This window comes from Coturnix japonica, chromosome 13 (genome assembly GCF_001577835.2).
Source record: "Coturnix japonica isolate 7356 chromosome 13, Coturnix japonica 2.1, whole genome shotgun sequence".
Taxonomy (NCBI): domain Eukaryota; kingdom Metazoa; phylum Chordata; class Aves; order Galliformes; family Phasianidae; genus Coturnix; species Coturnix japonica.
Genome location: NC_029528.1, coordinates 12,245,869 through 12,264,019, shown reverse-complemented (window position 1 = coordinate 12,264,019; position 18,151 = coordinate 12,245,869). Strand labels below are relative to the sequence as shown.

Genomic DNA, 18,151 nt, shown 5'->3' with positions numbered 1-18,151 from the left:
TGGCTTTGAAGAGCCACCGCATCCTTCTTGGAATCATAGAATCACGATAAGGTTGAAAGGGACCTCAAAGCCCCCCCTGCCCCAAGCCCTGCTGTGGGCTGGCAGCCACTTCAGGCTGCCCAGGGCCCATCCATGGCTTTGGGCACCTTCAAGGATGGGGCACCCACAACCCATCCCACCCTCCTTCACCATCACCTCGCACTCCAGAGCTGCCATATACTTTGCACAATAGCTCAGTGCTGTGCAAAGGAAAGATAAGGGCTCACCCCATAAATTCGAGGATGGTCCTTTTCGGAGCAAATCCAGCTGCTAAAAGATTTTTCAAGCATATTCCTAATGATCTGCATTGTTCCTGAGCACTCCCTGCGGGCTCCAGCCGGGTTTTGGGGGGAGCATGTTCTTCTGAGAATGCCGCTTCTTATTTTTGTCAGCACACTGAACATAGCCTCTAAATTAAAATCTTCTATTCCCAGCCTATTTTGATCAACTCCACTTCCTTCAGCTTAAAAGATACAATAAGAATAGATGAGCTCTTGCAAATTAAAAGCCTCTCTTGCTTAACAAATTGTCTCTCCACAATAATTAATTGTCTGGAGAGAGATTCCAGCCCTAGGTTTTTGGCCTCATTCCAGGCTGTGTAAGGGAAAAATATATATATTTGGATATGTGCTCCCTGCAGGCCTTGGTCGTGCCCTTCCTGCACAGTGCAATGGCTCCGACCCATATGCCTGGTGCTGTCATAGCAGTATCCCCAGAGCTGTCCCTCAGCCTTCACCCCACTTAGTGACCCCATCAGGGCAGTGGGACCCTCACCCCAAGCTCTTCTCACACTGGTGGCTGCACAAGGGCTGTGTGTTGCATTGCCAGGTGCTGAGCTCCAGGCTGCCTTTGGGTCTCTGTCTGACCTCAACTTTCTTAAGAAATTCTTTCCAGCATGTGACTCTCACAGTGAGTAAATTTAAATTAAGCTTCATTTCTGCAGACTAAGCCCTTGGCTGCTTCTCCTCTCAGGGGTAGGGAGGTTCTTGCCCTACTTCACAGTTGCAAAACAGGCTTTCCTCCTCACCTATGGAGCTCTGCAGCCTCCACTAAGATCACAGCTGGTTTCAGCCACCCCAATAGATGCCTGCCCCAGATGTCATCTATGGGCAGCTGCACTAGGGTGAGTTGAGGACCCGCTTCAATCAGTGTAAAACATGTAGCCCTTAGCCAGCTGCAGGGTGCTTAATACCAGCAATCCAGCACCCTCCAGTCCTTGTTAGAGCCTGGAGAGCTTTGTCTAGAACAGCAAACTGGAAATAAACCTCTAACATCCTCTCCCTGCACTATGAGAACATACAGGAATACGTCACAGTCTGACACTGCAGCACAGCAGATGGGATCCTGCTGGGCCTGACTGGAATCAGCACTGCAGCATCCGGGAGGGTGGAAAAGGTTCGAGCAACCTTTTCTTCTCTGGTCTGGGTATAGCAAAGGTGCCTGGGGACAAAGATATTCCTAGACCAGCAAGCACTCCAGATAGGTATAACCACTTGAACACATCTAGGAGATCCTCATCTTTTAGTTGTACTGTGTGTCCTAATGGTCAGAGCGAGCCATCAGTCTCTCCCATCCATAGAGGAAGCAGCCTTTCACAAGTCCCATTTGCACAGTGTGGGCCCACCCGGCCATGGCTGGAGCCCAGCAGGACCCCCAGCCCCATGCTGCCCCATTGGCCCCCATCAGAGTTTCCCAAAGCCCCCTCATTTGCCAAACTTTACACTTCTATTCCCGGAGTCCCAGACTTTCCCTAACTTCACTTGTAATTTCCCAACACCCAGTTCCCAGCATTGCTTCGGCCTTTAATAAACTGCCCATTAGAGACTGCCCACATGGGGAATATCCCAGCCCACGAGTTTATTTGGCAAGCCCTGATGTTGTCAGCAGTGGGTCAGCCACCAGCTCCCATGTCCCTGCCATCACTACACATGCTGGATCCTCATGGGGTCTGAACCCTGTGAGCTCCCCAGGGGAAGATGGAGCTTTCTCAGCTCTGAGCCTGCGGGGTTTTCTTGCCCCCAGGCAGCAAGAACGTTATGTTGAAAGAGATAAGGGCAATGGGACTGAAGGGGGTTCTGCCCCCATAACCAGAGTTCCATATTCCTACAGGGTACTTCCCATCCTCAGACAGATTCTAGACCAAAAGATCCCTCCTTGAGCAGAGTTGAGGGGCAGAAGGAGTCAACACCCCAGCGATTTCAGATGGTGAACATTCCTGAGCAGATTTGAGCTTTATTTTGCAGAGCATTCCCTCCCCACACACCACTTTGCTGCCAGCCAACAGGAACACTCTGAAGCTCCAGCAGACTCCCAGGTTGTGAAATACAGAGCTGGGTTTGGGTCTGTGGAGACAAACACACCAAGGCCGTCCTGCTGTGTGCACCAGGGCTGCTGGGGTCTCTGCTTGGCTGGGGTGGAGGTGAGGATTGCAGCCCAGCTCCATCCAGCATGGGAAGCCCAGGGTGCACGTGGTGAGCAATGTGACACAACAGCCCCTTGGTTGCTCACTGGGGAGGCATGGAAATGGTCAACATTACTTCTTCCAGCAGCACGGAGCTCACAGACAGCCCAGCACCAGGGGGAGAGCAGAAAGGGGGAGCAGCTCCCCACACAGCTGGCCCAGCAGTTAGTATTTGTGGAAACCCACAAGTGAATGACACCAGAAGCACAAAGGGCCACCCCTGCTGCTTATCACTTGGCTCAACTCCCTGTGACACCACACATGCAGTGGATGCTTCCGGCAGAGCTCGGTGCAGCCCCACGCTGCTCTCAGCCCAGAGCACCCCTGCCACCAGCCTGGGACACACACAGCAGCACGGGCTGCTCCTGTCACCTCGAGCTGCAAAAGGAGCAAACTTACACCCCAGCAGCGGGGCTCCCCGCTTCCGCATTGCAGCTTTCTGCCCCTTTTTGCTTCTCTTTTTCCCGTGCAACCAAAGAGCCTCGATTCTCCCTGCATTCTCCGAGCCCCCTGAGATGCCCGAGCTTTGGGCACATCGTGAGCTCGCATCAACGGCAAAGTCAGGTTTGCACCGAGAGCAGCAACATCAGCCAACGCAGAGCTACTCGGGGATGCGCTGGGGGAGGCTCAGAGCAGCCCTACAAGCAGCGTGCCCGGCTCCTTCCAGCATTTCGACTTGGACCGGCTGGTAACCTCGGAGCCTGAGTTCAGAGTTCTGATCCCACCCACCGGTGCTGTGACTCACTGCGCTGCCTGGATATTGGTGGGGAAGGAGGAGGGAGGGAGCGGGCGGTTGCCGCTCGCACACGCGCTGCTCCGGCACAGGGTGATCCTCGCTCCCACCTGCTGCAGGGCTGCACGACTCCGGGACCGCTCCCAGGTAAAGCTTTTGCATAACTTTTTTATTTCTCTTGATTGTTCCATTGCTGAAGGGATTTCTAAGCGAGAGCTCAGAGGGGTCGCTGGGTGGGAGTGTGCTCCGCTCTGCGTTCTGTGCTATCTCCATCACGCCCTGCCCGGAGCAGAAGGCAGCCTGGGGATTTCTACTGGTGGGAGCGGACAGAGGGGGAACAGCAGGGTTAGAGGGGGGGCACGGGGCAGCAGCACTGCCCTGATTCAGCACTCGCACCTCTCCCCATCAGCATCCCCACGAGGTTTGCTCCTAAGTAAACTTTTTGCCCCGAGCTGCCCAAGCCCTTCCTCCAATTCCGACCCAGCTGCTCTGCTCCCCGGGGCTGATACCCGGGCACAGGAGGGGATGTTGCCCCCAGGACCAGAGGGATGCTGTGCCCCAAACCCAGCTGTGGCCCTTGGGCAGGAAACTGAATCCAAGTTTCTCTGCTCTGACTTCTGCAGCTAAAAATCATGTCTGCCAGCCCAGCACTTCTGTTTTCAGTTTCACCTCTCATGTAGTCGCTGAAGAACAAACTTTTGCAGTGCTGGAGGCTCTCTGCCTATTTCTGTATCACTCTTTGGGCTGAATGCATTCAGGGTTATCCTGAACACTCCTATACACAGAGCTCCTGCTCTCCCAGGGTTTGCAGCCCAGATGGGATTGGCTTCTGCCTCCCAGCCCCTCTGCTTATCCCCCAGGAAGCAACTGCTTTTTAGGGGCAGCAAAAAATCCCCTCCCCGCTGCACTACGCTGTCAAAAGCACTTCTCAGAGAACCCATGTGTTTAATCTCTTGATTAAACACTTGAGCACAGTTTTGGAAAAAGCCACGAGCTTTGTGGGATCAGGAAATCAGTTTTGCCCCTATGTGAGATGTCCCAGCACCCTGCTCCATACTAATGCAGGAGAGGGGAACCTCTCAGATCTGGGGACCTGGAAATGCTCCCCAAAGCCAATGCCATGTCCAGGCACACGCCAAGTGCTCTCTCCTGTCCATCTGCTTTTAATACATTTGCCACAAACCTATTAAGTCAGAAGAGGGAATACACAAATGGGGAGCAACAAACATTACCGGCACTGCAGAACCAGGTGCAACATCCTATTTGCCTCCGTGCAAAAGCGTTCAAAGTGCCTGAACGTACAATACCAGGGGAAAGGATGCTAAAAGGTGAGGGAGGAGGAGGAAGAAGGGAGAGTGAGTGAGAATTTCTCATGAACAAATCACAGCCACAGCCCTAGAGGAGATAATCAGCATTTATATGGGAACAAAGCTGATCAAAAGTCCACACGCTTCCACAGAACAGGAAGCATCCATTCAGGCAGGAATTACTGCAGGAGCTGTGAGGTTAAAGGACGGGCTGATGGAGAAGATTGTAGCTGCCACAGGAGAAGCTAATGCACTCAAGGCTATTAAGAGAGTTCCTTAAAAATCAGAGTAGAGACACATTTTTGTTTAGTAGCTTTCATTAGAGTTCTTGATTCAGAACATGGAAATTCTCTAAGAAAATGTACTGGTGAGAACCTTGGGAGAACTGTTGAATCTGACAAGGGACTTCATGGCTATGGGAGATGAAGCAAAGGTTCTAAAATTCAACAGAAACCAGATGGGCTGTCACAAGTCCACACACTTAGGGTCCAAAGGTAAAGGTCACTGCCCCAAGCAGTGAGAACAGCACAGAAGTATGTAGCTGTTAGGGAACCCCAGAGTGTCTGTAGGAAGACAGCTGGTGCCTGACCAGCTCTCCCAGCAGTGACCAGTCAGAGCCCCATATTGCTGGGAAAGGAACTACAAGGTGACTCAGCAGCACTGCACTGCTCAGCTCTCTGCTTTCGGGGGAAAGAGTTTTGACCAAAAACAGGTCCAGGCCAGGATGCATCGCCATGCAATGCCACTCCTCCTGCAGAGCTGTGTGCCAGTGGCCATCACTTGGGGAATGTTTCCCTGAGACAATATATGGAATATATATGGAATATAGGGCAGTCTCACAGTAGGGTTCAGGTTTTGCCTTTGCAAGTGCTGTGCCTAGAACCAGCCCAAGGTGCAGCATCCTTCACCCAATCTCATGAGTCCTGACCCATCCCATGGAGGGACAGAGGCTCGTAGCAGCTCAGCAGAGATGGGTGCTCCATCCCCATGGATGGCAGCTCCTTGTCACACATGGAAATGTTCCTACTCCCTGCCCAAGAAATACAGAGGGCCTGCTCCTCGCCCTCAGCTAACAGGAGCAGAACTCCTCCTGACCCAGCCTGCAGGATCAGCTGCCCCACGTCAGCATGGCCTGCACAGGAGGCTTTGAATACAGCAGAAGGAGCAGACTCCGCCAGGAGGGTCTCACCCAGCACCACTGGAAATGGGCACCATGACCAGGCTCCCAATGGGTACCAGGAAGGCAGCAGTGCCCCTGCCCTGCAGTGATGCTGGACCACTAGCACAGCCTTAGCTAAGCCCACGTGAGCTGGCACAGGAGTGGCTGTTGGTGGGTGGCAGAGCAGCTACACGGGAGACTTTGATCCACCCACTGTATTTTTCTAAACCTGCTACTCCCCCTATAATTTATCCTGCCATTTCCAGCACGTTAGAAGCAATGGGAAAAACATCCGTTTCACTTGGAAATACCCCCTTCTCTGAGAACAACCTGTTCTCCTGGCTGCCTTCAGCAGGCAGGCAGCGCTCAGCTTATGCCATGATCCTTTTGTGCACGAACAAAGAGCTTTCCATGGCAAGAGCCCGTACTGCAGCAGGAGGTGAGGAGCCACTCTGCCACCTCCCTGCAACCCTCATCCCAGTGCCCCGATGTGGGGCACCTCCATGAGTTCATTGCTCCCAGTTCCCCTCAGAGCACCTGGTACCTGCCTGTATCTTGCTCTGCTTAGGGTAGAGCAGGAGCCTCTAAGTAATGGGAGATCTCCTCCCTGAGCTGGTTGAGCCACGTGGCTGCTAACAGTGGAGATCAGCACAAGGCATGGAACTGCTCAAAGTGCTGTTAGAGGCACAGAGTTTAAGAAGTTCAGCTGTGGAGCCTCATGAATCACGCAGTGCTGATTAATTTTACTAGAGTGCATAAATGAAGTGCACCGCTCCCTCTGGAAAGCTCTTTCCTCATTTCAATCCAGCCCTTTTTTTTTTCATATCACAAGCCTGTAGGAACTTCTTTCCTCTGAAACCACCCCTACACCGCATGGGCACTCCAAAGCGAGAGGCAGCCAGCAGGGTCTGCTGTCCCCAGCTGCCAAAGAACTTTCCAGTTCAGGTCTAATTGAGCCTAGGCACCAGGGAGATGCAGATGCCCAATTTATTTCTGGAGGGGCTGCCCAAGGGACTGTTGCCCACTATAGCCCTGACCTGGTGCTATCTTTGCAGGCTGTCCTGTGGTAGAGGAGCTCCCTGATGAGTACTGCTGGCCACCATCTCTGACCCAAGCACACAGAGCAAGGCAGGCACCAGGCACCGTGGGACCTGACCCCATAGCATCTGATCCTGCTGGCCTTTGCATGAGAGAAGGGAGCAGCTGACACCCACCAGCAGTGCCACGGGGATCAGCTCCAGCCCCAGATGGACCCAGTCACACAAGAAAGTTGCAGGGGAACATCATTCCTTTGTCACATCATGCTCAGTAGACAAGGCTGAATGTGCGAAGGGGACCCTGCTGTGATCTCCAAGGCCATCATAGGCCCAAGACTGGTTTGGAAGGAATTCCAGGACTGCCCAGTAGAGGCTCACTCAAAGCATCTATAGAGTCACTGAGAGCAGAACCATTCCACCCATGCGACTGCATGATGGATCCATGTAGCAACCTCACAAACCCTTCAAAAACCATGGACTTCCCCCTGCAGCTGCTGGTCGGGTCCTGCCTGGCCCTGCTCATCATGTTCACTCTCTGTGGTAACATCATTGTGTGCTTGGCCGTCACTCTGGACCGCCGGCTCCGCAGCCTGACCAACTGCATCATCGTCTCGTTGGCCATCACCGACCTGCTGCTGGCCCTGCTGGTGCTGCCCTTCTCTGCCTTCTATGAGCTCACCAGCGAGTGGCCCTTCGGCAGCACACTGTGCAACATCTACCTCAGCCTGGATGTCATGCTGTGCACGGCCTCCATCCTCAACCTCTTCATTATCAGCCTGGATCGCTACTTCGCCGTCACCACCCCGCTGCGCTACCAGCAGCTGGTCACTCCATCCCGCGTGGCCGTGGGCTTGGTTGTTATTTGGACAGTTTCATTGATGGTCTCCTTCCTCCCCATCCACCTGGGATGGAATACCAATGGGACAACGGTCCAGAACACAACACCCAACTGCACCAGGGAGTGCAAGCTGGAAGTGAACTCTGTGTACGGGCTGGTGGACTCTTTGCTCACCTTCTACATCCCTCTGGTCATCATGTGCATCACTTACTACCGAATATTCAAGATAGCGAGGGAACAGGCCAAGAGGATAAACCACACGTGGTGCTGCAGCAGCAACAGCCCCATGCCACCCATGGTGAAGGAGCACAAAGCCACTGTGACGCTGGCAGTGGTGATGGGAGCCTTCATTGTCTGCTGGTTCCCCTATTTCACAGTGTTCACATACCGAGGGGTGTGGGGGGACAGCAGTGTGAAAGGCACACCCATGTCCATCGTACTCTGGCTGGGCTACGCCAACTCAGCACTGAACCCCATCCTCTATGGGACGTTCAACAGAGATTTTCGGGTGGCATACCAGCACTTGTTGCACTGCTGGAGGACAGGGGACCCCAATTGCTCCCTACAGAAGAGTCAGCCCCGGGGCAGGAGCTGCGGGGAAAGCCTGGATGGGCAGGAGGGGAAATGCCTGAAGCTGGAGATGAGGAACGGGAAGGGCTCCTTGCTGGCAGATGGAGCCCTGCAGAGGTAAGAGCCCCCCACAATCACACTGCTGGTCTCCTAGGACCCCATCAGCTCAGACACCCAGCACTGCTGCTCTCAGTCTGCCCCAGCAGCAAGCTCAGCCAACAGCAAGTTCCATTCCCATCTCTGGAGCAAAAACAGCTAAAATTAGGTTGGCAAACTTTTCTAGGAACACAAACATCCACACATAGAGCCATAAATCTCCCCACAGCAGTACCCCAAGCATCACCAGGGACAGGACCCTGGAAGGGGTGTAGTGATGGGGAAGATGGATGGGAAACACGCACTGTGCCCAGGCATCCCCATCCCATGGGATCAGCCTGCACCTTCTTGGCCCACCTGAGATAAGGAGAACACAGACACATGCTGTGCCATGATGTGAACTGCTGCTCCCAAACCTTAATCTAACTTCTAGGCAGTGGCAACTGATAACCCTTCCCGATAGCCCAGAAACTTTCCATCCCACTGATAAGCTGTTCTTTCACTCCCTGCTGCACGTGTCCTTGATACCATTCCCAAGACACAGTGTGAAGCCTTAGGAAGGAGAAAGCAGGGAGGTGAAGCAGAGGGCAGAGCTGCGCGAAAGGCTCAGCCTGTATCAGGCTCAGACACACACCAGGCACAGCAAAGATGCTTCTGCAGACACAGATGGGGCTGGAAGGAGACCTGTGCTGCTCCTGTAGAGCACCACGTGGGATTTTATTTAACTAAATTGTTTGTGCAGTGCAAAACAGCAGCTGGTTCCTGCACAGCATTACAGCCCATACCCAGGGGAGAGCAGAGAACACTGGGGGAGGACACAGCAATAGGCTGGATCGGGTGCTGGGGCTCAGTCAGTTGGGCGGGTTTGGCTCCTTTCTAATACTTGAGTGCACTTGAATGAGATCAGTAAGAAGGTGAGCATCTCTCACCTCTTTCCAGCAGGAGAAATAAATGTTTCCTCTCTGGATTTGTGCCCAAATGAAGCAGAACATTGGAGGGAAGAGGCTGAATAGCAGGCAGTGCTGCATTGGGGCACATATTGGGCACTGCAGGAAGCAGAGGGGAAGACACAAGGACAGGGATGTTTCTTGACCTTTCAAAAACCAGAGAGCTCTTTCCCGTACCAGCCAGCATCACTGCTGTGGTTTCTGCTTGTGATCAGATAAAAATCAATTTGAGGGCCGAACGTTCAGTTATTGGTTTTACTTTCCCTGTTTATCTGACTACTCACTTACCTAGAAATGATGCACCAAGGATGGCATGGGCCTCTCCCACTTCCTCCCCTTCCCACATACTGGGTGTCTGAGACCCCAGGACCATGCAGGAGTCACCCAGACCCCTACAGCCAACGTCACCCTGAGCTCATAGAAACACGGTCCCTCTCCTCCAGCCACAGTGACAGAACAGCACAAATCACTGACAAACCCATATCTCCCTCCAAATAAGACTGGAGCCCAGCAGAGCTCTGCCTAGAGCAGCCCCATGGGGTTGTTCAGGGGAAAGCATTTTGAAATATTACCCATTATGTTCCTTCCTGTTACAAAGTACATGAAAAATACAAGCAACCATTAGTAAGAGCACTGGAGAAATCTGAGTGGTCTCAGGGGATGTCAAGCACAGGGACAGGGGTCAGCCCCATCCCCGGTATGGAAAAAGCATGCACCACAGCCATTGTGACACAGCCTGCATTTCCATGGGCAGTGTGCAGGGCAATGGAGGGCAGCAACTCCTCACCTCCTGCCACACATTAAGCAGGGAAAGAACTCACTGAAGAAGCAGTAATGGAAAGCAGAGTCCAACTCTCATGGGACGGGACCTGCCCCAGCCACAACATCCTGTTCCTTCCTATGGGCTCAACTCCATGCAGGCATCAACTGGTGTGTGCAGAGCAAAGCCTTCAGGCTCACCCACACTGGCACCAACTCATCTCTTTACATCTCCATGTGCAATTTCACTCTTTCTAGTGACAGAGCTTTCCCATGAGCCTCAGCCACCCCACCTCCCGGCCTCCACTCCTGGCTGCTCTCTTCCATCACCCTGCAAGGCTGAAAGGACGCAGCTGGATTTCCCTTGGGGAGAAACCTGAGAGTAGAGGCAAGGTCTGCAGGGTGAGTACAGGACTGGGGTCTCAGGGTGCTGCTGTGTTTAATGAATGGGAACATCCATTGCATTTTTCCAGGTCAAGACATCCCATCCCAAAAGTCAGTCATGCAGGGAACAATAGCACCAGAGGTACATCCTCCCTCTGGGAGCATTTGCTCTCCAAACCCAGGGCAGCTGCCCAGAGCTATCCCTTCTCTTTCTCCAGCTGCTCTTGAAGTGCAAGGGCACAAGAAAACACTTCATGATGCTCTGGAAGATGCTGCCAGCTCCCCTTGTCCATGTTTAGAGCTGCCACTACGCACTGCAGAGGCAGCTGTGCCAAATAGCAGCTTTCCAGCACACTGTTTTCTCTCAAGCCTACATTAATGCCATAAGTCACCACCTGACTGGGCTGCCAGGTTGAGACACTGACACTGGCTATCTCCACTGTCCCCAGCAGCACTATGCAGAGGATATGGCCATTTGCCCCTGTGCAATGGGATACCCTTGAGCTCCCGAGAGCCACTTTGTGCAGCCCTCCCCTGCAAGGACTGGGCAAGGTCATCCTGACCTCCACGCTCTCTCTCTCTCTCTCAAACTCTGCATGCTGATAACGTGGGCTCTCCTGTATTGATTGAGCCCAGGGGGTGAAAAATGAGGTCACCCATACATGGCAGGCTAGAGGAGCACACCCCTGCCAAGGTCATGCTGACAGCCCCAAGTATGGGGCCCCACTGGGGTGTAAGTCCCTGGCTGTGACATATGGAGGTGACAGCATGGGGAGAGCACAGCACAGAGACTGCTCCCAGGGGGAGAAATCACCACCACCCCAACCCCAAGCTGGAGGTGTCCCAAACCTCCCAGCCAGCAGAATAGAGGAGCAGCCAATTCCAGTCACGCTCTTTGTGCACACATCTTCTGAACAACATTTAGTTTCCACAGAGCAGAGACCAGATGCCAACCTCCCCCAAGAGATTTCTAATCTAATCAGCACGGCAAAGCACAGTCAATCTAGGCAGAGGTTTGCAGATCTGAGGTCCTGCTGCGGCCACAGATTTCCTCTCTCTGACATAGAAGTGAGGACAGGAAACATCACCTCATGCGAGGGCTGATCTGAATGCACCTCAACAGGAGCCAAGCAAAGCCCTGCAGCACCCACCTGCAAAGGAGGGAGAGGGATCACTCTGAGGCAGAGCACTGCTGACCCCAGCACGCCCACGAGTGTCACTTTGACTCAGTTATTCACAGATGTGACAGCACAGCCACTGCTGCTGGCCCACAGAGAGGGGAAGAGTGAGCAGAGAAAGCCACAAAGCAACATACAGCTCCTCTGAGGGAGCATCAGAAGATGAGCTCTGGGTAACACTGCTGAGCTCTGCCCCTCAACAGCTCTGAGCACACAGCTGCACTCTGCTGAGAACATCCTCTCAGCATCACACCATAGACCCCCCCCAACCACAACAAGTGCTTAATGCAGAATCCCTCGTGCGGCAGGAAGTGGAACATGGGGCAAGGAAATACCTGCACGTGCTTTGAATGGTCTCTCTGTTCCCCTGTAGGATCCCTGTGCTGGTACGTGGCACTTGCTGCCTCCCCAGATGATGCTGGAAAGGCCTCTGCCTGCCCACGTTTCTTCCCAGGAGCACAGAAGAACCTGCACCATGAGAGCCAGGGCACACCCCCAGCAGGTCTGGGGATCAGGCACAGCAAAGAAAAGGAGATATAGCAGCAACCTCGGTGCCAGACAGCCCAAACCAGGACAGGCACTGCGCCCCCCGGTGCTCCGTCAAAGGGAAACATCCACCTCCCAGAGGGTCCCGGTGGGGCAGGGCAGCAGGGGGCTATAGACGGCCACTATCACAACACGTGCATCCCTGCAGCATCCTCACGGGGCAAAGAGCAGCTCCACCTCGGGGATACGGGGCGTCCCCTGCTCTCTGTGGTCTTCACACCCTCAGCCCCCCGGCAAGGAGAGATGACCCAGAGTCACGGGAGCCACCAAGCAGCGAGGCTGCCCCAGGCTCTTTCCGAACCCGCAGCAGCTCAACGCCGAGTCTGCAAAACCGGGATATAAGCGAGCGAGCCTGGGCAGAACTCAGCCGTATAAAATCCCGTTTAACACAGAGGCAGAACGGCACGATTGATTTCTCCAAGCACACTCTGCCTCGAGAAGAGCCCCCTCTAACCCCCCCCCTCCATCCATCCCTCTGTACCCACCCCTTCCTCTCCGCTGCGCTCACATACAGCACTCCAAGAGCGGGGGGGGCAGTGGGGGCAGCAGAGCGGCTTCAGCCCCCCCGGACCGGGCAGCATTATGTGTTCGGAGCTCCCTCTGCTTGCGGCTCCAGACCCGGCCCCTCTCTGTCCCATAGCCCCCCCCCCACCCTGTGCCAGGCCAGAAATACCCATAACATCCACCCTTCCCCCCCAACTCAGGGAGGAAGATCTGAAAAACGCACCCCACCCAAAGCTCTGCCACCTATGATAACAATTAGAGACTGATCTAATTGCAAAAATAATTGCAATTGAAGTGTTTAATTACCGTACTAAGCAGGAAGAGCCGCTCCCGACTGTTTTGGTAGCACTCCCGATCCATCAAACAAGGTTTGGGGCTTGTTTGGGGTTGTTGTGTGTTTTCTTTTTTATTATTATTAGATTGCAGCCCTGGGGGGATGAAGAGATTTACTAATTGGGGTCCTGGAGAACAGCCACCAACTTGCAAGCACTTGTTTTTAATTTCAATACTAACGAGGCTGGAAGGGGGAGAAATCCAAAATGCAGAACAGCTGCGTGGCTGCAGCCCTGCAGCCCCTCACCACGCTGGCAGAGCCCTGGTGCTGCTTGGTTTGATGCCATGGGGCTGGGTTGGTGCTGTGTCAGCATGGGGTGAAGCCCATCTCCAGGTGCCAGCACCTGTCGCCCTTTGATCCCATCCACTGCAGTGACAGCTCATCCAGATCCTGGTGCCAAACCCTGCAGAACAACAGCAGGAAACTTTTCCAGGTGGCATTTGGTTTTGTTCTCCCCTGTATGTGCAACAAAAGGGGATTAAATTCTTTCTCCAAGCAGCAGTTCTGAGAGGGAGGAGAAAGCGCTTAGAAAGCTCCTAAGCAACATCTGCTTTCTCAGATAGGAATATCTTCCTGCCAGCCAAGTGTGCAGGGACACCTCCATCCTTTGGGCTCTTCAGGGATGCAGCCACAGCTCCGGGTAGGACCCAAAGGCACAGAAAGGGCTGTGGGGAGGGGATATAGGAGCTGCTGTAGGGCACTCTGGTGTGTCCCCCTCCCAGGAGTGTAGCAAAGGACTGGTTTATTTCTTTTATATAAAAGAGAAACATCAGTAGAAGAAGAAGAAGAAGAAATCCTTGTTGGGGTTTTTTGGGCTCTCATGTAATTAAACAGAGATGGAAAGGTAGAAAGCAGCCCCAAGCAAACAAAAAAGAGAGAGAGAGAGAGAAACTTTGTTTTGCAAGTCCCAAGATTTAGTTTTCTTCAATAAAACGCAATGGGATCGCACACCAAACAGCTCTGGCTCTGAGGTCTCCGTGCCGTGGGACCGCCGGGCATGTGGCCGTGGGACCGGAGGGAGGACAGAGCCACTAGAGGGCACAAGTAGGACAGAAACGTGTCCCCATTCAGGTCACCTCCAGCCCCACAGGGCAGCAGTGCCGGGGTCCTCGGAGTCCGGTATCATCTCCCACCTCAAAGCACCTCCCAGAAGTCCGCCCTTAGCTCAGGTCCCAAGGGTTTGGTGTCCCCAGGCACCAAGATGACACCACAGCTGCATGATGGAGACCTGTCCATCCGTCCAGCCACTGACACCCCATGTCCTCAGTGGGGAAGCCCAGGACCTTGCAGATGCCAGCACTGGCAGCCCACAGGCTGGGGACCACCAGCCCCCCACACTAACACGGCAAAGCAGGAGCATCCCCGGCCAACACTGAATCCACGCAGGGTGACACCACACAGGCAGAGTGATGTGATGGCACAGTGGAGCTGCCCGTGTCCATGGGGTGGTGATGGAGCAGGACATGGCACACTGTGTGTGTGCTGCTGCTCCTGCAGGCACTGGTGTGAGGATGCAAACCCAGTGCCCGCAGCCCCTGCAGCAGCACCATTACGCATGGTTCTCCATCCTTTTTGCTTAATGGGAGGCGTTTTTCTGTCTCATTTCCCTTACCCTCAGCACTGAAACCGCCTTTCTGCAGCAAAACAAGCCAAGCCAGAGAAATCCTTCTCCCTCAGCAGCTCACAAAGTCCCCTCCCTCCGTGGCAGCAGCAATGCCCACCGCGCAGGGCTCCCTTTCCCTGCAAACATCACACTGCAGAGCAATAAATGATCCTCATCTCCTGCACGTCCCTGGGCTGTGCCGACCCCAGGCTATATTTGGGTCATTTGTCCTCATTCCTGAGGGAGAGGCAGGCTCTGTGCACAGCCCCATTGCACCACTGTGCTCACCGCGTGGCTTCAGCAGGAGAGGGGACCCCATAGAGCCCACATGCCCTGGCCAGCAGCCCCCCTGCCCTGATTTTAGTGGTCATCACGGAGCCCTCTGTGAGTGGGAGGATGGGACTCGCACAGGGGATGGCAGCAAGGGCACACGGGGACACCTTGGGGACAACGGGGACAGGCGTTCCAGCAGAGCTGTGGGGTTTTGTTCTCTCCGTTGATACATCTGCAAATAGCTCAAAAGGAAAAAGGCCCCCTCGGCCCCCCTCCGCCATCCCTCCCCGAGGGCTGCGTGCCCGCTCCACTCACTCAGCCTGCTTCAAGGTTGAGATAAGTCCACTGCTCTTTCCAGGGTGATTAGACCCTTCATTAAGGGGCTGGATACACCCCAACACCCTCCTGGTGCTCAGCTCAGATGGGGCCAGAGGAGCCCAGGCACCCCCAGGGTCAGGGCACACATGGCTGGGGAGGGAGCAGTGAGTTTGGTAGCACACTGATGTTTCATTGAGGTTTTATCTCTGCGACTGGTAACGCGCTTTTCCAGGAGATTTAGTGGGAAGTTGCCTGGTCCCTGCCAAGAAGGCTGTTTTTCGAGAGAAAGCACATTATGCATCAAAGTTGAAATTCAAATCCTTTTTCCTTCTCACCCAGCATTTATTTATGAGGCTCCGGATGCTCCTCAGGGTGTCTTTGTTTGCAGAGTGCCCCCAACCTGCCCCATACCTGCAGCACAAGCTCCAGAGATACCCCACAGCACTGAACTTCTCTCTGTTGTTATTCTCCCCATTGGTGAAACTGTTGCTGGGCAGGCGAGGGGCCGGCGTTCTGCTGCAGCCCCAGTGTGCTGGGTGCCTTTAACCCATGCACAGCTCCAGAAATCCCCCAGAGCTGCAAGCTGAGGGATTCACCCTGCCATATCCAGGTTGCTTTGTGCACCTCTGCACCCCCTTCTCCCTCCCATCCCCAAAACGAGACGTGATCTGCATGTTGCATCCTGGATGGGGCTGGCAGAAGTCCTATTTTTGTTGTATTTTGTTCCCTAGAGATGCTCTCATTTGTCTGTTTAGGGGGGAAATTAGCAGCTCCAGTAGCAGATGGGGGCTCCTTCCCCCCCAGCCCATCCCAATGCATCAGGACAGGCCCCACGTCTGCAGCCACTGGAAAATCACGCTCCATTTCTGAACGGGGAAGCAAAGTGTAAATCTCTCTCTCTCGCACACGCACTGCAGTGAGAAAAGTGGTGAAAGCTTTAATTTCAGAGCTGGGAGAGAGAGAGACAATAATATATCAGCAGCACCCTGATCGCCGGGGAGGGAAACATCAATTCTGGGCTTACAGAAAGAGCCACCGTGATTCCCCCCTCCCTGCCTGGCACCCAGAAAGCAGCAGGATTTCCTGCTGACCCCACAGCCCTTACCTCACCGCTCTCCAGCTGTGGTTGAGGGAAATTGAGCCGCCTCCTGCTCCTGGTGACAGTGACGGTTATCTCACAAGTGTTGGCCCAGGAACGAAGGGACGGGGAGGGGGAGAAAAAGGCAGCAGGAATGAGAGGCAGTGATTTCCCTCCCCCTCCAACAGAGGTCTGTGTTCAGCCCTGATGGCCGCCAAGCTCAGCTCTTCCCAGAGGTTCCCTTCATAAGAAGGAGCAAATTCTACGATCTACCAAAGGGGAATTTGCATTTGAAATATTCCCAGACTCCAAACATCACCCGGCTTGATCAGCCCCTGAGCTCGAACAAATGCAATGAGCGGGGAGGGGATCAGACCAGTGGGGAGAGAGGAAAAGCCCAGGGCTAGAAGCATCCACAGATGCTTGATCCAGGATATGTGTGAGCACGGCCACAGCCTTCCCCTCTTCCACCCTCTATCAGGCAGGACACGGAGGAGCGGGTATCGGAGGCTCAGCCATCAAGGATTAAGGATTTCGTGTTTGAGATTTTATTTACACAATAAGACTTAAGTGATTGCTGCATGAAGTGTAGGTGGATTCTCTCCGATGCCTGCAGAGGGATTAGTGCCTATAAGGCAGCCAGAATGAGCTGAAAATTGGAGAGATCAAAGTGCAGGAATAGGAATCCCACGTTCTCAGTGATTCTGAAGAGAAGGGGGAGAGATGACAGTGGTCAAGGATGGGAAGATTGCAACTGGTGGCCCAGGAGAGATGCACGCAGTGATTCCCCTTCCCCCTGATGCTGCAGACAACAGGCACATCCTGGGTACAAGCAGCACCTGGATTTTTCCCATCCTCAGGCTGAAGAATTTCCACAGGCAGCCCTGTGCCAACCTGAGCTCTTCCCCACATGTGCCCATACTTGGCACAGAGGGGGCTCAGTGACACTGCAAGAGGGACACACATGTCCCCATCCCCGCAGCACCCAGCCCACTGCCGGGCTACACACATCAACCTTCTCCTCTTGACCTTATTAAAGCTGCCAGGCTGCCATGAGCTGATTCGATTAAACAGGGCACAGAGCACCATCCCCGGCGGGCAGGAGGGATGGATGGTGAAGAAATGGAATCCTTTCACCCCCCGGTGCCTCATTAGCTGCAACCACTTCAGCTCTGGCTACGCAGTGCTCTGCTTTGCACAGGGGCAGCTGTGAGCCTCAGGAGTACACAGCACATGTAGGCTGAGAGCTGCTGTGCAGGTAGGTGGGGGTCCAGCAGCAGCAGCCCACGGACGGCAGCAGGGCTGCACAGCTGCAGGCATCTCCTTTCCTCCTCTGCATCTGCAGTGACCGACTTTGTTCCATCTCTCGTGTTGTGCAGGGGTGTGCGCCCACCCACACATCCCCAGCCCTGCACTTGGCGTGGGACAGAAGTTTTATCCCCATTGCTTCCCAAGATCCGCAGGCGGGCGGGTGTTCCTTCACCGCAAATGAACCTGCAACACTTTGGAGAAGGGCTAATTCCCTCCCTCCTTAATGCATGGAAGCTTCTTACGCTAAATCTATACAGGCACAATTAGCATTATTCATATTCCATATGCTCCGCTCCCTGGTGATGAATATTAATCCGTTCCCTGCTCCCAGGCATTGGAGATAACGGAGCTGCACTGCGCCGCAGCGGTGGGGACAAGGGGAGCATTGCTGCAGGTGGAGGGAGTTTCCTTCCCATGTTGAGAAGGGGGGGACTCTGCAGTTCTAAGGGGGGCTGCAGGACTCCTGCAGTGGGCTAATGCAGAGCAACCTCTCTGGATAGCCCCAGTCTACTATCTGAGGACTCAGAACAGCTTTCAAAGCCTATGGTGCTGTGCCACAACCCCACAGAACCCAGAGAGAGCATCCCATCCGCCTGCCCTTCATCCGCACTCAGACCGGGGATCCAAATATCACAGGAGTGGTGGGGGTGGAAGCGGGGAGGCCAGGAGGCACCGC

The 18,151-nt window shown here is 54.2% G+C and overlaps 2 protein-coding genes across 3 annotated transcripts in view; one reads left to right on the top strand and one right to left on the bottom strand.

The window, feature by feature from the left end:
* The window catches only part of LOC107320452 (serine protease inhibitor Kazal-type 5-like), an 86,543-nt gene extending 70,031 nt beyond the window's left edge, over positions 1–16,512 (bottom strand). The window contains exon 1 of the mRNA XM_032447402.1: positions 16,192–16,512. The gene's annotated coding sequence lies outside the window, so the exon portion shown is untranslated. The remainder of the gene's footprint in view (positions 1–16,191) is intronic.
* On the top strand, positions 1,766–12,947 carry HRH2 (histamine receptor H2). Of its 2 annotated transcripts, XM_015876415.2 has the most exons (4): positions 1,770–3,380; positions 6,755–8,261; positions 10,205–10,348; positions 11,882–12,947. In XM_015876415.2, the coding sequence occupies exons 2-3, from the start codon at positions 7,168–7,170 to the stop codon at positions 10,221–10,223; spliced, it is 1,113 nt and encodes a 370-aa protein (XP_015731901.1). In that variant the 5' UTR covers positions 1,770–3,380; positions 6,755–7,167; the 3' UTR covers positions 10,224–10,348; positions 11,882–12,947. The 2 variants fall into 2 exon arrangements, with proteins under 2 accessions (XP_032303294.1, XP_015731901.1); XM_032447403.1 differs by lacking the exons at positions 10,205–10,348; positions 11,882–12,947 and adding an exon at positions 9,180–10,174 and having other exon boundaries at positions 1,766–3,380.
* Positions 16,513–18,151: the final 1,639 nt, after the last annotated feature.